Consider the following 19,521-nt stretch of genomic DNA (forward strand, 5'->3'; position numbering starts at 1 on the left):
AAGGCTTTCAATGCAAAAAAAAAAATTGCAATGAATTTTGGAAAGCATATCAGGGATGAAAGTTACCTGACACTCTGCCAGAAGTATCACATGAGACTGACTGAGCTCCTACTTTCTTCCCCTTGTGATAATTCAGTGAACACACCTGAATACCGCTCCTGCTGTTCCAGATTTGGACAGGAACAACCTGATATAAGACAACACATCTGTACTACAATTGTCATTCTAGGCCAAGAGTACCCATTTGTTTTACTTCTATTACCTACCCACATCTGTTGCCGCCTCTGATTTGTCCTGGTATCAGTTTTACACAACAGTTGTGGCAGAGAATGTTGGGCTGAACTGTCACAGTGTAAAAAGGAAAGAGTTTGCCTCTTATTTCTCCTGCCTAAAGTCCTTCCCCTCCCGCCAAACAATGGCTAAGGATATGAAGGGTCATAAGGATGAAGTGTCTAAACTGTGAAAAAAAATATGCAATCTCTCCTTAAAATCAGCTACAGTGTTGCAGCCTTGCAAGGTAACAAGTGTACCTGTATTTCAAAAAGGCCCTCAGGGTTTTCTGTAGAGCTAGAGATTCAAACGCTATAAATTGGTAAATTCATTTAGATGTTAATTAAACATAGGAGTAGTGATACTGTTGTTCCACGATGGGCTATGAACATAGTTTTTGTAAAAACAATCCTTTAGAATTCTCTGACTGCATCAGAGCAAAAGACATAGTATCATTAAGCACTAGAAATATAAATTCCAGCCTTACATAAAAGCTGACTTCCACAAAAAACATATTCCAACCAGAGCAAAACTTTGGGATGATTCACTGTAAACACTCCACTGTTCTGTCTACAAAATTAAACAATAAACCAAAATATTTGTAGTGGGGTTTTCTCTGATGTTTAACCTTTCAGTAGTAATGAAGCTTTTATGAATGTTATTTTGAAAGAATTTTCTACACACATAAGAAATCAGCATAAGATAAGCATATTAATACAGCTAGTTTGTTTTAGCTGGCCATCTGAGCAGCCTTTGAAAATAGCAATGTGTGATGTTAATAACCTGGGAAACTCCCATGCACGACAAGTTTGCCAAAATAAAATTCAAATCTCCAGGCACTCTTGGGAGTCACAGTGTTACCAAAGAGACCTGTCTCACACTGCTGGGTTCCCTCTAGGCCACGGCTAGCGTAGGACACAAGGACAACAGACATTTGGGGCTAGCTTGCACTCAATGTGCTCACGCTCTGGCTCTGTGCTGACTCCTCGCTACAAGGTATTTCACCAGTTTGCATGTGAGGATTGTCGCTGAGGTGGTAGTGGGAAGACATGAACTTCAAAGGAGATGACAGAGCGTTGTACAAACATTTCTTACATTATCAATTCCCTGAATCTGTCCTTGGAGCCACATAATTACATGATAGTCGCCAAACTTCAGGAGGCAGAAATACCCTTTGCAAGAGTAGAAGACATGCAGGTTCGTTTATTAACATGCTTCATGTGAACATCCTCTGAGTCTCATTGAAAGGGACGAAAAAAGCAATGGAAGGGTGACTTGAGTAGGTGTACATACACAGTAATTACAGGAGAAAGAAGCTTTTTCAGGCTAGGGAATAACTAAGCATTTCCTCTGCCAAAAAAAGAGAAAGTAGTAGCAAGCAACAGCTACTGCTCAATGAACAGTTGCAGAGTTGCACCTGCTAGACCCCGTGCAATTCAAAGAGGGAGAACCCAGAAAGACGCTCCAGGAGAAAGAGATTCCTTTTGCTGGTGGGTAACGAGTCAGTCAGTTGATCAGGAAGCAAAGTGCTCTTGAAGACAAGGCTGCTCCTGTAGCGGCTGAGCCACCATTACACTATGGTGAGCTGTTAAGCTACGTGTGGCAGCAGCGTGGCAAGGTGCGCTCGCTGGCTTCCCTGTCAAGTGTTTAGTTACCTACCACACACAGTGACAAAGGGTTAAAAGGGAAGCAGGGCTACCACTGACCACGTCTGGATACTGCTTTTGGGTTTGTGCCTGGACCCACCTCAGGTGAGCAATGAAGTCACATGAAACCTTCTTACAACAGTTCACAGCAGGGTCGTGCAAACCCCTTCTGGTTTTGGCTCATATTCCCTGAACCTCGGTCTGAGATTTTTTGTTTCAAATACATGCAGGCCCTCCAAGCATAACCACAGCCAAGATCAGCCTGGTTGCAAATCAAACGTTCAGATGGTTTCCACCCCAAATCATAAATCCCACCCTGTCACCTGGAACTGAGCCCATTCTGCTCAAACCTCAGCCTGCATTTGGGGGAAACTTGACCCTGGTTCACCGAAAGGTTTGCAAATCCAGCCCGTGTTCTGGGTTGGTAACAAACCCTCCAAAACAGGCAAAATGCCCTTGGTTTAAGGGCTCATCTGGACCTTGTTGCCAGAGTCATGGTGTCATCTAGTGGTGACAGCTTGTATGGGCATGCACACAGTACCCACCTCCACTGCCCAAACATCCCCTCGGCGTGCAGTGCAATTGCAGGTCCAGCAAATAACTATCTCCCGAACTACATCAACGTTTTGAGTGGCAGAACAGCTCTACCGTTTCAGCAAAAGCCTGCACCTCGAGGAGAGCTTTTTGCAAAGGGTCACAAATAAAGTGAAGGGCAAGCTTTGCTTTTCCTATCACTTCTACACAGTTAGTAGACACAGTCTCCTGGGAAAAGGGAAAACCACAGTAACTTTGAAGGATAGCAATCAGCAGCTGGCTCAGTTGTAAACAAGTTTTAAACGCAAGAGTCATTCTCAGCATAAACGTTGCATGTGCTGAAATGTCACTATTGCCAGCATACTGTTATCAGTAACGCTCAAAAATCTTAGTAATAGATATTAGAGGGAAAAGGACTCCAATTTCAATTTGTACTTTGAAAGCTCCCTTGCATAGGCATACAGATGTGCTCAGTTCTTAAGAAACAGCAGCTGACTTTTTGATTCCCATTTTACATTCTATAGGGTTCAAGTTCCCTAAGCATTAAGCAGCCAAGGCAGCTCGCAAATTCAGAGCACATCTTTTGCAAGAAATCATCTCCCTACATCTCACTTCAAGCATTTCTAAAGGGATTTGGTCCCCCATATATCCTATGTGACAGGGTTATAGCAACATGAATTCCTGCTCCTCAGTGAAGCTGGGAACTAGTGTACCTGCTCTTAAGCATGCTCTGGTTTTAAGGTACCTTCAGTGAGATTAAGTTTAGGAGTTTTACCTTTCAGCTGAGACAAAGCAGGAACACAAACATGACTGGTTTTCTAGGCTCAGCTGATGGGTAAGAACTCAGGTACCATCAGCCCTGTTCCCATAGCCTCAGGCACTGCACTGAGTCACTTGTCCCACAAGCTGATAACAGCTACATGTCAAAGGAAAGAAAACTCTTCAAATTGGAGGAAGGAACACAGTGTCAGCAGAGAGGCAGGGGAAAACCTAATTTCAGCATTGTCCTGGAAACCAACAGGGTTTTCAAGTTCCTGAGGTCTTTCTGAGGTTTCATCACAGGTCCAGCTCAGGTGTTTCCTTGGCAGGTTTGTCTTCTTACCTAGAGCTTAATCCCTCCCTCTGATCTAGTCATCCTGTCTACAAGTTAATGAGCTTGAAATTACTGTACATTTGTTTTCCCCTCCATTAGAGCTCTGATCTGTGACACAACCACAGCTGTAGCTGGACTTGCTCCTTTCTTCATGGTTTGGGGTTGCAGACTAAAGACCATGCTTGATGCTGAAAACGTTGACATTCAAATCCCAGTTTACATGTGGGATAAGAGGGAGAAAGCACTTCTCGGAGCCCACGTTTCTGTTGGGATCCATCCCTAGACAGTACTTTTTAAGCCTGGTAACAGCACAGACCAGGGCTATCTTCATGGCAAAGGATTCCAAACAGACAGCATGGGGAAGACTATTACATACTACTCACCTGGACTCAAAGTGACCATGGAATTATTCATAATCAATGAGCTCTTTATAGCTGTACCAATTTAAAGTATTTTCTTCTCTTGGACCTGTTTTCTTTCCCCGTTCTACCACCTGTGTTCTGCTTATTCTGTGAGGCTTAAAGACTTCACAGTGCCACCTACCCACTATGTCTACTGCGAAGGCAAAGCCCGCGTCAAATTGCTCAAAGGTAAGACACAATGTTAAACTACTGTTATGTGGGGAGGTTATTATTTTTTAGTAATTACTCATGAACCTTAAAATAATGGACAACTTGCATCAGAGCCTGCATATAGAGCACCTTACACCCCAAAGCAGCTTTCCAAAAATGTACATGCACAGAACCACAGGCATGTAGCTACCTCTGGAGCTGAATACAGCTGCTACTCATCCAACACAGTGCAATAATAACAAGGAGAACTACTGCACTGTCCACAGGAAACCTCTGGTTTTTTGCACTGTGGATTTCTGCACACTTGCTATACCAGAGGAGACCCATATATTTAAAGGCTTCACCTGAGACAACAATGCAGAGTCAGCAAAACACATTTCCTTTATGTCCCTTGGAAGGTCAAAACCTCCCCAGCAGAATATGCTGGAACACAAACTGCCAGGCTCTTGAGCAATTTCATATCTGATATTCAGGTACTCGCTAGCTCTACCACTCAGTGCCTGCCGTGACAGATATGTCCCAACTAAAGGTCACGGTAAGGTTTTCCCCGCCAGACTTGCTCGCCTTGCAGGAAAGGCAGATTAGTTTCCCCTCAATGGCTCGTCCGTGTGTCCCAGGCACTACCGCTTGTTTCGGAGTGCCCTCTGCCGCCCAGCCCCCAGAGCTGCGAGGCTGCAGTTAATGAGGCCGAGAAAATTAGCGGGATCTCGGCTCAGGACAGGCAGCGGTCAGCACCATGCAGCCCCACAGGCAGCTCGGAGGCGCCGTGCTACAGCCGAGACCTGAGCTCAGGTCTGGCTCCAGTTACCAGCTCTAAAGGCAGCAGGTTTGGAAAGCGCTGCCACCTACCAGGGCTGCACAAATTGATTTTTGGGTCTGTTTCCTGGGGCAACGGTACCTCAGCTCACCTCCCACACCTCACAAAGCTCTTGCCCAGTTCTTCTCATCTGGGATCCGGGGCAGAAAAGGCAGCAGATGCCCTTTCCACTGGCACTGCTGGGATCCTTCCTTTGCAGCCATGGGAGGCAGCCTTACCCTTCACTTCCACCCGGCCCAAGTCATCTGAGTGAAGAGTAACTCTTGTCTCCAAAGGAAAACAGGAAAGCCAGCTTTCATCATGCCCTAGCCCAAGACATGGCGTCAAGAATCCCTTTGGGGTTCAGGGAGCCTCTGAAAACTGCACAGACACAGTTTCTATCTAGGTGATAAGTGATCAGATATTCTAGAAGGTTCTGCTAACTTCCAATATCTGCCAAAACTGTTTCCTCAGTCAGTTATCCTTGACGGCTCCAAGAATCCTTACCCTACCCTTACCAATATTCTTTCTGTTCAAGCTGGTGCAGGCAACCAGGCCTGACACCAAGATTCAAGTTTCTGACTCTCTGTGACAGAACATAATGTGTTCCTGCAATTTGTTACTTACCATGGTTAATAAAGTTCTTTTAAGCACAACATCCATAAGTAGCTTTATTAGATCACTGCACAAGAAACAGCTTTGCAATACATACAGGATTTTCTGTGCAATGAGGTCGGGTACTGCAAAGCTGCTAGGTCTGCGCTCCAAAGAGTAACATGAAGTTCTCAGCAAGGAAATGGTTGCATGTGCGCATGCGAAGATGCACATGTACTATCTTCATCTGTATGCTAACAGCAAGCATCTTAAAAAAAGCTTAGATGTGGCAGTCAAAATCTAACTCACCAAGTCTTGCACTGGGGAAGATAACTACATGATAGTAATATGATTTTCTCTCTTATCTTTTTGTTATCCAGAGGCATATTCCTCTCTGTGAGGTATCACTCCTATACCTTTAAAAGGATGGAACTCCATGACTCACCCCTTCTTACATCAGGATCAAAGTTACCACCCCACATGTTCACTCCTAATGAATATGTGCAACCGGGACTGTCTCCTAGATTTGCTGCTATTCAGACATTTTTTCCCTCCCACAGCACAGCACAATTTGTTTTGCCAGGCTTGTCACGGCAAAGCTGAGACAACTTGCTTAAGAACAGACCAAGACACATTCCTAGCTCTGTATCTGTCGCCAGCGAGGGGTTTTTAATTGACAAAGGTGGGGGGGAGGTGTCAGGGTGTGTAACATAGTCTTTTTGTGGGCACTTACACCCACACTCCCAACAGTCACTCCCAACTCCATTCCCATTTTGGCTGCCAGGCTTCCCTTGGGAAGAGATACCTGAATGCAGTCAGGAAGGTAACTTCTCCCTTCAGTGCCAGCCATTGTTGTCCACCTGCGTGATTACTGGAATTGCTTATCTATGTCACTGTGTCATCCTCCCTGTTCTGCTCTCCCCAGGCAGGCAGCAGAGCCATGCATAACATTCATAAACCTTAACACAAGTCACAAGCATGTTTGCAGTTTGTTACTGCTACAGTAAGCGCTGAGGCTAACCATGGCAGGGCTGACCCTGGAGAGGGACATGTTAGAGTAACAAGACTCGCAGAAGCCCTACCACTGCTGTTAGGCAACTGATACTGTACCAGAAATAAAGACAAAGGCTTCGCCTAAAACTACAAAGCTGCAGTGACAGGGCTGCTACAGTTGCAAAGGCCCATCAGAACAACAGTCCTTTTGGGGAGGTTGTGCTATTTAATAAGCCAGCTGATGCCAGGACTGCGCATTATCAGAGCTCATCTGCTTTTGCTAGCTAAGTAGCTTATCTAATAAATACACTATGTCACCTTACAAATCTTGCTTCTTCAGGATTATAACTCCTGTGACCTCCCAAATGCAGAATTCTTACAAAAGCAGATAGGGCACAAAGAACCTCAAACAAGCCAACCCACCACTGACATACTGCAGGTAACAACCTGGGGTAGGCCTCCACACCAGGCCTGGAAACTGCAGCAGCACCTCCAAACATTATTTCAAGATGCTTCAGTAATAAGGTTCTGTCAGAAAGCCTTTACCTAGAAATAATCCCTGTGTGTGCCGTCTTTGAGCATGCCACGTGCTGCCCAGCAGATTTTAGTCCTTGGTACATGGAATAAGCAAAAATGCTATGTCTTAACACCAAACAGCACAAACACAATATTTTTCATAAGGTCAAACAATTATTAATCACACTTTTAAGCTGTATCTACATTTGGGATGAATCCTTTTGTCTGCTGCTCTTTTTTGACAGTGTTCATATGAAAGCAAGGGGAACGGATGGGCATATTTACAGTGAAAAGAAAAACCATTCTGTTAGCAACAAACCCTTCCTCCCCTACCCAGCATTTTCCAAAGAGGACTCTAGCTCCTCTTCCCAGGTTTGCTCATGTCATCAGCTCCTCGGCCGAGTTCCCATTCTCTGCCTGTATCAACCCCGATGCTATGCAGCATGTGCTGGGTGTCCACAGGGGGTACCGCAACCCTGCGCACCAGCCAGAACATCACAGTGGCCCATTCGCTAATGGAGGTGGATTGCTGCGCTTCAAGTCTCTCACACACATAATGAGATTAGCATTTGAATAGTGCTGATCAAGTTACCAGTAGGCTGAACCCTGGGTCCATCAGATGCAAATGAATCACTATAAATTTTGCTCCTTTCTTAAGGGGTCTTTATTTTCACGGCCAACACAGAAAGAACTGCAGTGGGTATAGCCAGGGAAGTCTCTCTCTCACATGACCTGGGATTTCTGAGAATGGAGAAACCATGGGACCATCTTTGCTTAGATAAAACTCTTTTTTTTAAAAGAGCATTTTTTCTCCTCTTTTTGATACCTCTTCTCCTAGGGCTGATGCTCCTAGGCATCAAGACACATTCTGGTATAACACTCAGGGACAACAACCTTCAGAAACCCCTTCATGTAGGTCTTAATTCTATCTCTTCTTAATTACCTGAATGACTTCTGAAAGTCCTGCCAACCTCCTTGCATAAAGGGCATATTCTTCCCTGGTGGGAGGATGAAGGTGAAATAAGTCTATGCTGTCTTCAACGGCATTGATTCAGTATCTCCAAAGGGCTTGCAATATTCTGGAGCATCTTAAGTGTTCTCACCTCCTCAGTCTCCCTGGAGGAAGATACAGAACACATCTCATTTAGGAAGAATCAGCTTTAGGGTACTGCCTTGCATGATTAAATGTAAACTACCTAATCCCCTCTGTATGTCAATGGATGCTCAATTATAGAGGAGTTTTCTCCCACCTCTGTGCTGCAAGCCAGAACCCTGAGGGGAGGGGAAGGAGACACAGTCAACTTGTGAAAATGAAATCTGCAGATATCAGCAGGTGAGCTTTGGCACACACCGTCACCAGAAACCACAGCAAGTAGTCACAAGGGCTCGTCTTTCCTACCAACATGGAGTTTTACACATTCACAACATTTCCACAAGCTTCACAGCAGAAGAAATGATTCAACCAGAAATCAAATGCAGTCATCTTACAGTTTTTAAGTGTGTACTGCAAACGAGCTGCTTCTTGTGATAACTCCAGGTGACCTCTCCATGCAATTGGCTCCAGCTGCTTTCATTTCTCTGGACAAACTTGACAGAAGAAACTAAGACCGCATCAGTTCTCCAGACAGCCTGAGTGAAGCACGTAAAATAAGCGAGTGGGGTGAAGAACACTCAAGCTCATTCACTTTCTGATACAAAACCCTGGACAGCTTTAATTACACTCCAGCTAATCCCATGCATCCCATGCTAGAACACACAGAAATTGGTATGTGGGTTGAGATTTACAACTGGGAGTGACTTTCTGAAGCCCAGCATTAGCAGAGCTCCATTAACTATTCCTAATATTATTATTCATCAGCTGATAGTCACTTCTCGCCCCCGATATTTCTAAAATACTACTACAAGATTTTGTTAGGAAGTTTACACCTATTAGCATTCACTTATCCTGTACTCATTCAAGAGAGCAACTTCTCATGCCACCTCCATTTATGCTGGCTCTTAATTGATCTTCTCATTGTAAGGCTGCTTTAGACACTCATTTGGGTTTTCATTTTACACAGTGCATTTATTTTGTGGTGCCAGAAAGGCAAATACCTGCACACAAGCATTAACTTGAATTAGCAAAATATTAGAATTCCTCACCACCGTCCCTAAGGAGAGAAGCCTTCATACCTCATCACTCCACCTGCTCCCCATTACAGGAAAGGTACAAGCATATCACATTTGTAGCGTCAATCAGCTCCTTTTCCTCTGGAGCTTGAATAGGTACCACTAGGCACAGAGCACAAAAATTATGCCCTGTCCCAGTTGCTTGTATAATAAAGCTGAATTAAATCAATAATTAAAGCAGTTCTTGTACACTACTTCTCCCCAGTGAACCTCCAAACATTTTTAGAGAGCCAGTGACACCTCCCCACCTTGCTGATGAAACAAGGGGCCCAGAGCCCTCTTTGCTGTGAGCCACCCACTCCATAAGCAACAGACAGGGGCACAAAACCCATTTTAAGATCTATGGCAAAAGCCTGAGCTGTTTTTGAATTAAACGGGTGGGGTACAGCCCTTGCATACTGGGAAAGGGCCAGGCCCTCCACAGCACATCACACAAAGACCCCACCTCACAAGCAGAGACAAAGCATGTTGTCCCTGCTCCTGCCCTTGCCTCCCTGAGCTGCCAGCATATATCCCTGCCACCCACTCAGCTGCCTTCCCTGGCAGGGATCCCCTTGGCTAGCCTGGCTTTGGGTGGCTGGCCCCCGAGCCACTTCATCTGTCCTGGGCCAAATGGACACAGCAGGAGTTCCCTCAGGAAAGCAGAAACTCACTCAGGGAGATTCAAGCACTAACTCAAAGGCGCCCAAAAGGTCACACTACCAAGGGGAAGAAATGGGTGCACATGCCCACCCGTCCCCTCATACACAGACCACTCTGGAAAGCTCAGCCTGCTGCCGCAGCCCAGCTCCCAGGTAACCCTAGGTGCCTGGGCAACTACAGCCCAAGGCCCTTCCCCTCAGGGCTGCAGCTGCCTCTCAGAAACTGGGGCCTCGTGTGAATGACCACAACCTGCTGCTCACATACACACACACCCTCCTAGGGCTGGGCCCCCTCCCAGCGTGGGCCCGCCTCAGGGCTGAGCCCACATCAGGGCTGAGCCCACATCAGGGCTGAATTCACCTCACAGTGTAGGCCCACCTCAGGGCTGAACCCACCTCACAGCTCAATTCACCTCAGGGCTGAAACCCCGCCTCAGGACTCAATTTGCCTCAGGGCTGAACCCGCCTCATGGCGCAGACCTACCTCAGGGCTCAATTCACCTCAGGGCTGAACCCTGCCTCAGGACTCGATTCGCTTCAGGGCTGAACCCGCCTCATGGCTCAGTTCGCCTCAGGGCTGAACCCCGCCTCAGGACTCAGTTCGCCTCAGGGCTGAACCCACCTCAGAGCTCAATTCACCTCAGGCGCAGGCCCACGGCGCGGCCCCGCCTCAGGGCTGAACCCACCTCACGGCGCGGCCCCCCTCAGGGCTGGGTCCCCCTCACGACACCTCCGTCCCTCAGCGTTGAGCCCTCCTCAGCGTGCGACTTCTCCTCAGAGCTGGACCCTCTGCGGGCAGGTGCTGCCCGTCGCCTGGTCAGCCGCGGCTGCGGGGGGCCCTTCCCCGCCGCTCCCCGCCTGCCCGAGGAAGCCGCTCACGGCCCCGTTCCCCCGCGCGCCGGCCCCGCCCGCCGTCAGGCGCGGGAAGCGGTCCGGCCGCTGGCAGCCCCCCCGCGAGGCGGCAGGGACCGCAGCGCTGGGGAGAAAATCCCCTCACGGTGGGCCTGTCCAGATTTAGCGAGGCTCTAGCCTCGTGTCCCAGCCCAGCGCGGGGCTACTTCGTAAGCAGCGCAGGGGAAGCTTCACCTTGGTCCCACGTTTCAGCTCCTCAGCACAAAACTTTTCTGTTATGAATAAACAATGGACAAGAAGCCGGAGAAGAAATCCGACTTCTCCAGTAGAAAGATCGGTCACAATATAATGAACAGGACACAAAAGTGCAGCATGATGTAGTGTATCAACTAAAACAGCCCCTGGCAAAAGATTTGCAACCAGACACAAAGTCTAAGGTCTTTTATTACATTTTATAGATTAAATATATCTTCAGTAGAGTCTCTCTTTTAAAACACACAAAAGGAAAAAATACATTCTTCATGTGCATATGAAATACTGACCAGGGACCATGTACAGTGCAAAGTATGAACACAGCTACACAGACATCACCACCTTGGATGATTATCAGGCTTTTTCTACAGTAAAACTAGAACAAGTTAACATTTCTGCTTCCAAAGAGAAATCCATACCCTTCCCTTCCATGGCATTTTGTGGGATTGTGCAGGAAAGGGTTTGGTTTTTTTTTACTTTTTAAATGCATTGTAAAATCCTTGCATTGCATGAAAAATTACACAAGCGTTACCTCTCTCACACATTCATAACGGTAGTACAGTTTTTATTGTGATTGCAGCCCAACTCCAAAAATGCAGGGAAAAACAGAAATATAGATAACCTGGTAAAGAGAAAGGAATGAATCAGACTGATTGTTGCAGTGTCCAGGAAACATGTACCCACATGTACACGCACATACACAAAAGATGGAAGATAGCGAGCATCTCCTATTTATTACAAGTTTGGAGTGAGGGCACAGGGTTGCACGTTTCACTTCAGCACTGAATCTCTAGTATCTCTCAGTATGGGATGTCATTCTGGTAGTACTGGATCATGTCGTATGTCCTACTCCTAGAGAAGAAAAGCAAAATCAGAGGTAAGTAAAAGTTTAAAAAAACACTGCACTTGTCACAGAAACAAACATCAAGATCCCACAGAAAAAAAACATGGGTGAAGGAAATTAGCTGCTAATCAAAACTAGCCCTACAGGCTTTGAAGGCATTGTGAAGGCCCAGTTACTGTTATGAACAGCACAAAACATCCTGCTTTTGTTTAAACTAGGTAAAAAAAAGTATTTCCATGCTTCTCAGTGTGGCAACAGCAAGAGCAGCCTGGATCCTGTGCTTGGGTAAGCCAGAGGCACTTCACTTTGCATTGGCAGTTTCTTTTAGGAGAACTACATGCATAATGAACAAAGCAAGATCATCAGGGCTGCATGGAAACAGGATTACATGGAAAAAAAATAATCTTAATTAAGGAGAATGCTAATAATGAAAATAAAAGTGCAAGGGAAATAACAGCATTAATAGCAGCATCTCTCATGAGCGACTGAACAAACACATCTAAGCCTTGTTACAGATAACTCAATTATCCATGGGCAGAGCTTATTCAGGTCACAGACTAACCATGCCACAGGTAGAGAAGCTCAAGCTTGTCTGAACTAAGCTGGCTCTGGGCATTCACACAGAAGTGTGACTGCCTTCGTAACCCCCAATATTAACCCTAAGATTCTGAGCCGAACCAGCAGGCATTAGAAAATCCAATTCAGTTCTAGCAGGGCTATATGCGAGCCAGTGAGCCTTACTGGTCTGAAGCTGACCCCATATGGAACTACACAAGAGACTGTATTAGAGTCTCCAATATATCCGACGAAGTCTGTATTTTCTGGGATGATAATAAAACGTGCTCTTAGGATGTTTATGTATTAAAGTAGTAAACCTAGTAAAATTACATTTTACATGTAATTTCCTTTCAGAAGTTTTGCACAAGATAACAAACTATTTGTATACTTGAAAGGAAAAAACTTACAGTTGATTGGCTAGCTGGTGATTTTTAAATTGCTAATTATCGGACAGAATGGATTATTCCATTCAGTATACTGAACAGTAGATGACAAATAAACATGTCCCAGCTACAAAGACATTGAAAAACCACATTGCCAGTGTTCTCTACTCGAGGCATTCTCCCTAGCCAATATTATACAGTAAGTAACATATGGTCTAAGCAAAATGATTAATATGTTAATGTCATATCAAGTCATGAAGAAAAAAATAGTAGAAAGATTAGAACTCATTTCTAGAGAAGAGTCAAATACACTTTGGCACAGAATAGCAGCTTGGAATTTCAGGAGGATACTCAGGCAACTTAATGCCTACAAGCAATTATAAAAAAAAATTCTGAAAAGTCACTTTATTCCTGTTTCAGCTTCATTCTTACTCAGACCAACGGACCATGCATATTGTTTTTTAAGAAACTTTCTCTTCTTTTTATTACAAAATAAAAGGGAACAAGCTTCAAGATCAATCTCTCTTCAACCTGACCAGAAGACGTGCTATTCCTGTTGCCATTCAGTACCATTCTTTACCATTTATCCCTTTATTCGTAGAGGTGATATCTCCTTTTATATAGGATAGGGTCACAACTAGACATACAACCCTAATAGTACAGATGGCCATGCTCTAAAATAGGAGCCCAAAAGCTTAACTTTTTGGGCCAAAGATTCAATCTGACAGAAGTCAGAGGCAATTCTTTAGACTAGCCAGCCTTGCTATTTGACCAGCCTGGGCTTAAGCCTTCCTTCCCAGTGTAAAAGGGAGGAGATGCAGCACGTTCAGAAGCAAAGCTGCTATCCTGCATTATCTAAATATCAACAACTCAAGAACGTTTGGTATCTGACTGATAAAACTCGATTTTTTAGCTCTGCTCAAAGCTTGGTGAGCTTCCTTTAGCCACAGGGAGAAGACATGCATAGATGCCAAACCTGTTGCTGAGGAAACAATTCTGGATGATCTTGATGATGAAAGTTGCGGCCTCCCGTTCAGTCATGTTGGGGCTGAACCTGTGTCTATATGCAGAAAATCACAAAAAGCAAGAGTGAGGTTTCCTTTGAGCACGATACAAATTTCGCACAAGCTCAGTCAGGTGTTGATTTCACTTGCTGCAAAGTACCTACTTCTTGTGAGACTACCTTGTACAACTATGTAATGTTTTAATAAGCACTTGCCATGAGTCTTACAGCAGAGACAGAGACTATGAAGTTTTCATCAGTCTAGTGGTAACTCTAGGAACAGCAGATCCCTCTTTTTAGGCAGCTGCTGCTTTTAAAATATCTTTTTGTACCTAGTGGTGCCCTTGAGCTCCAGCCCAACGTACTACATGAATCTGTGTTTATCTTTAGGAAACTGTAGGAAGCTATATGCAGGAAATGCTGAGCTAATTCTGGAGGCATAAGCCTGAAGGGCTGTTTCAAGTGTCACGTTAGAATTTGTATTTGCCTAGGCTGTCATTGAACTGCTTGAACTTAATGCTATTAAAGGGCCTCTGGAATTCCTGCTTTCTGAGCAATTCTATAAAGAAAAGTTACCATTTTTACAACCTTAAGACAGTTAAGATATTTGAGTAGCATGACATCTATGCTCACTGCATAAGTTGTGACATTATACATTCTGTGAAGAACATATGTATGTTTTCCAGTTCATACATATGCTGACTTACTTCAGCAGCTTGATTGTCTGCCCTCGGAAACAGGGCAGTCCTGTATCCAACATTAATGTAACCAGTGAGACGACAGCATCCATGTAAGGCCTAGAGAAAAAGAGGACAAAAAGGTTACAGCACTCAAACTTCTGCAGCCTTAGCAGGTAAAGCAGGCAAACTGAGGAGTTCAACGAGCTGGATCACACCTTTTTTCTGTAATTAAATCAACACGTGCAATCCTCTTACATTTGCTGGTGGAGCTACACCATTGCTTGCAATCTGTCACTTCAATTAAATTTAACTTCTTTGTGTCGGGCTACCAGATATTCAGAATGTTGTAATATGAACAGTCTCAGGGAGGATTATACAAAGCAATGCTTCAGTAAACAGCACCTCTTTGGCATCAGAAAGGTGAATCAGTGCATGAAAACAGTACAAAAGGCTGGAACCGGCAATACCACAATAACAGATTATCTTCTAATTCCTAATTACTCTATGTAATTCTTTGCTGCATCAGCCCAGCTTCCCTTCTCCCACTCAGAACATTTATTCACTACCGAACTATTGCTCTACTACTTGGGTGACGTTTTTGCCTTGACACAAAACTTTCTCCAGTCTGCTCCCCCTTCAAGGGACCAAATTAATCTTGACTCCAAAGACAGCCCTTTTGGGGCTACTAGCTGAAGAAACTTTGATTCTGTAAGATAACGTCAATAATACTTTATACTCATGATAGAATGAGCTTTTATCTAGACTCTGTTGTACCGTCCTCCTCCTACCCACATGCAACATTCTTTTCATATAGATTTATTACTGCTCCTGCATGTTAAAGCAAACCCTGTTTGCTTGGTATGGAGCAAAGTAAAGTTGCAAATCTTTACAGTGGCTGGCTGGCAATCACAGCTGAAGAGCTGAGCTACCAAAACCCCTACATATTTTACAACAGAAAATTTTCACATCTCCCTAATTAACTCTATCTGAAATGGTGATTAATATGACTGTCCTATTTGGGAAACAAGAAAGATTTTGATTCTCCTGTAGTTTCTTACTGCAAAGTTGTAACAGCACACTAAATCATGTTAGAAAACATATGTAACATTGCATTTACAGATTGAATATAATACATAAAATTTTCAAATATATCATAATAACAGAAAAATCCCACAAAGGTCAGCTGTAAAATTGCAGGATTATGAAGCTGTTTCAAAGTTTGCAAGATGTACCAGGACAGTCCGACAGCCTCAGACCCCCTACAGACAAACGTTTACTATTATTTATCTTCTCATCTGGTTTTAGGCATGCAAACACTTCCACTTTTGAGCAGTTAAGAACACCTTACCTGACTGCCAGATAGCCTCTGACACACATCTCCATAAACCATTTGAATGGAGTTGCCTCCATTTTTCCTCCCATTATCATCACCATCTCATCAGTCAGCTTAATGTCAGGCTCCCAGCCCAGATTTCCACCAGGTGAGCTTTCAAACATGAATCCAAAATCTGTGCACGAAAGATAAGCTGCCTCATAAACTTTGTTGGTTAATTGTGTGCTGTCAAAGCTGACAGAAGAAAGGAGAAGTGGATTTCACGTATTAATACCTACATTTTCTACCAACATTTCAACTCCAACTGGGAAAAAGCTATGGTGAAGAGTAAGAACACCAACAAAAGAATCATCACCATGACATCAGAATAGATTTAAAAATGATGACATGAAATAAACTCCTTGCTGAACCACCTGTGCAGTTCCAGAAAAACAAAGCTAAAGCAGAGGTTGCAGCCTCACACAATTATATAAATTTACTTGTCAAATTTAATTCATGCCCGTACCGTGATGAAAGGAACCCAAAGATACATTTGTATATTTATACATATATACACACACATACATGTATGTATGCATAAGTACATATACATGCATAATCCATACATATGTGTGTTTCCTGAAGCTGGTAAAACTTTGCAAAGCTGAATTTACACAGAAGCAGCCAACACAAATATACATACAACATTAAACGGGCATGAAAAAATCCAGTGTATATTTACACACTGTGAAATCAGTATATAGATTGATCTCAAAAGGGAAATGGCTTACTGTCTTCTATGAGCAATACTTTACAGCAGAAGAAAAAGGTAACTACTGAAATTCAAATGGGGACATGACTGACCAATATGAATGATGTGTCCCTTTTTGTCCAGCATGATGTTGCCATTATGCCTGTCTTTAATCTGGAGCAGAAACAGGAGAAGACTATATGCAGCCATACTGCGGATGAAATTATAGCGAGCCTGCACAAACAAGAAGTTAAAACAAATCAGAAGAACACACATAATTTAATAATTCCCCATCCCAGGAGCTGATACAGCTGAACAAATTTTTTTTTTTCCCATTCATGATTAGTTTGAAGCAACGTTCAATGATATTCTCCATACATCTACAGCTGCAGTAACTTCTTTAGCTAACTCACTCATAGCTAAAAATGGATTATCAGCATCCAAAACCAGATACAGCACTATGGTAGTCTTTATCCAATTATTTGTCATTATTTCTTATAGCTAGAATGTTTCTCAGTTGCGATTTTGCTGTGCTTGCCAACTGGTATTTTACCTTCTGGAACGCAAGGGTAGACTCATCTCCATATTGCCTTGTAAAGTAATCATACATCCCGAAGTCTGTCTGCCTGCCCAGCTGGTCACGGGATGTGCAGTCAGGAATGCATTCAATAACACCGCACTGAAGGGGAAGAAGAGAAACAGGTCTGTAAAGCACGCTCCCAGCATATATTTTGTTCATGGGTCTTGGCAGTCATACAGGTCCCCTGGGAAATGTGGGGAAGTCTACAGATCACCGAATACAGAATTTCTAGTTTATTCATAAAAAAAAATGTATCTAGTTTTTTACGATTCACATGCAACATAAGCTCTGTGACAGCCCACTGACTTGCAAAACGTAGTCCTAAATATCAAACAACAAACATGAATAGCCACAGGCAGCAAAATTTCAGAGCCAAAAGCTTTAGGAAAGCAGGAAGCAGGAGAGGAAAGACTCTTTTTGTTGCTGGTACTCCAAATATTTGGCATAAGTGATGTGGGCAGTATTTCCTTACAGTATGGAATTTTCATGTGTGCTGGAAGAGAAAGTCTTTTTTAATTAGGAACTATTTTCTACAGCAGTACAGTTAATTGCCCACTTACCCCAGGAGCTGTGGCCACCACTCTGTATGGAAACACAAAAAGATCCAGGCCTACCAGCTGAAATATGTTCTTGAAGAGATCGATGATTTGTAAAGCTAACATGTCCTGTTACACAAGAAAAAAATTGCACAAGCATTACAGGGGTTACAGATCATAAGTTAGATTTCAAAAATGCTCTGAAGAACTCTGAAGTGAACATTAAGTTACCGCAGCAGGTCTGCAGATGTGTGCTTGTGCATGCACTGTGGCTCTGGGGGAAATCAAAAAAGGAAAAGATAAATGCTGTTTAAGTGGGTAGCAAGCAACACTGAAGATTTAAGTGCTGACCTGTGAAGGACAAACTTTTCCATCACTCTTTGATAAAGAGGGCTACTAATAACTCCAGGGATAATAGCTAGCATTCCCTCTTAATCAAAACCAATCTAGCTTCAATGCACAAGAATAACACCTTGGAAACTACTGCTATGTTACTAATAGTTCAACTGAAAAAATAACTCTGAAAAAGAATTTTAAGTCATGGTAAACTGTCTTGCAAAAATGGCCTTTGTTTCCAAACTGAAATTTCTCTAGTGGTACAACTAGTTCTCCCCGCCCAGTCCATAATTAGTGGAGTCTCAAAATTCCAAAAAATATTACTATACTAAAATTATTTTCTTCTTACATATTGTCACCTACAAATCAGTCTTCTACAGCTGCAAAGCCTGACAGCTTTGTACCTGTCTGCAGTCATCGCCCACTTTAAAGATAGCTGCCTGCCAACAGATTTTCTTACTGTCCACGCCTTCTTCTGCACTTTCATCTATGGAATCGGAACGACAACGCAGACCTGCAAGAAGAGTACAAAGCAAAACCCAGACATGGACTTTAGTTAGTAACTTTCTGTCATGACAAGCCCTCTGGGCTCAAAAACGCAACACTTCACTGCACGTGCACTACAGGTATTTCTGCCTTGCAAGGTGAATGCTGTAAGGTAGTTCCCTTTGTCTATTGGAATTGGAACATATACATCAAAGTAGTGTTTATGATTTACCTGATAAATGCCTGAATTGCATTAAGCTAGTCAGCTAGAGTATCCCACAAAATTCACTACAAGAAAAAACTGCCAAAACTTGGGAGTTTGCTACAGTCTAAAAACCACGGAAAGGCAATCCATTTATATGTTAGTCTAAAGTAATTGTTAATGTTTCTTCAAGATACCGATGTGGCTTGTTTCCTGGGATTTAAATCCATTTTTTGCAAGTTTTTAGAATTTTCTTCTCTCTTCCTTTGATCCATTTTCATTTCTGAGACAAACCATTGCAGATTCAATGTTCAACACAGAAATCATTTTACTGCAGCAGTACAGGTCACTAAAAGCAGGCAATTTTAAAGGAATTGCTGACCCTTAATTAGTCGTGTCAATGATTAAGACCCAGTTACTAACCTTCTTTTTCAAGCTCACTAACTCCACACCGTTTCACTTTAAATTTGGCCAGGTAGGGTGCTTTTGCTGCACTAAATTGTAATAAAAACAAAGATGATGATGAGTGCAAGTTAGTCGAACAAGAATTTCCAAAAAAATACCTAAATGACATGATTAACTTAATGGGAGAAAACAACAAGAGCATGTTACCTCTGCATAGGAGTTCCTGATTTGTAATCAATGTCCAGAACAATAGCTTCAGGATTGCTGGGCAAGTAACAGCCTGCAAAATGGAACAGACAGCTGAGAACAAATCCATTGGCTAGTGTGACAATGAAAGTTGCCGAGTAACTGATGTTCGTGTCTATAAATTCAGTACATAGACTGGCGATTACCGTCTGTGAGCCACGAAGGATGCAGTATCTTTTTCCATTAGTGAGGGGTTGCCAGAAACTAACAGAATACAGTTTTAAACTAATACTGCAGAATCTGTACCACAGAAATGTACAGATAGGACTTC

The 19,521-nt window shown here is 43.4% G+C and overlaps 1 protein-coding gene across 1 annotated transcript in view; it reads right to left on the reverse strand.

Moving 5' to 3' along the window:
• Positions 1 to 11,728: 11,728 nt before the first annotated feature.
• The window catches only part of PI4KA (phosphatidylinositol 4-kinase alpha), a gene marked incomplete at both ends in the record, with an annotated part of 61,787 nt that continues 53,994 nt past the window's right edge, over positions 11,729 to 19,521 (reverse strand). The window contains 10 exons of the mRNA XM_082007645.1: positions 11,729 to 11,780; positions 13,690 to 13,773; positions 14,424 to 14,513; positions 15,745 to 15,904; positions 16,573 to 16,693; positions 17,013 to 17,138; positions 17,600 to 17,704; positions 18,316 to 18,425; positions 19,023 to 19,093; positions 19,212 to 19,284. Of these exons, the coding sequence (XP_081863771.1) occupies positions 11,729 to 11,780; positions 13,690 to 13,773; positions 14,424 to 14,513; positions 15,745 to 15,904; positions 16,573 to 16,693; positions 17,013 to 17,138; positions 17,600 to 17,704; positions 18,316 to 18,425; positions 19,023 to 19,093; positions 19,212 to 19,284 (992 nt within the window). The remainder of the gene's footprint in view (positions 11,781 to 13,689; positions 13,774 to 14,423; positions 14,514 to 15,744; positions 15,905 to 16,572; positions 16,694 to 17,012; positions 17,139 to 17,599; positions 17,705 to 18,315; positions 18,426 to 19,022; positions 19,094 to 19,211; positions 19,285 to 19,521) is intronic.

This window comes from Phaethon aethereus (assembly GCF_964289735.1).
Source record: "Phaethon aethereus genome assembly, chromosome: 17".
NCBI classification, from domain to species: domain Eukaryota; kingdom Metazoa; phylum Chordata; class Aves; order Phaethontiformes; family Phaethontidae; genus Phaethon; species Phaethon aethereus.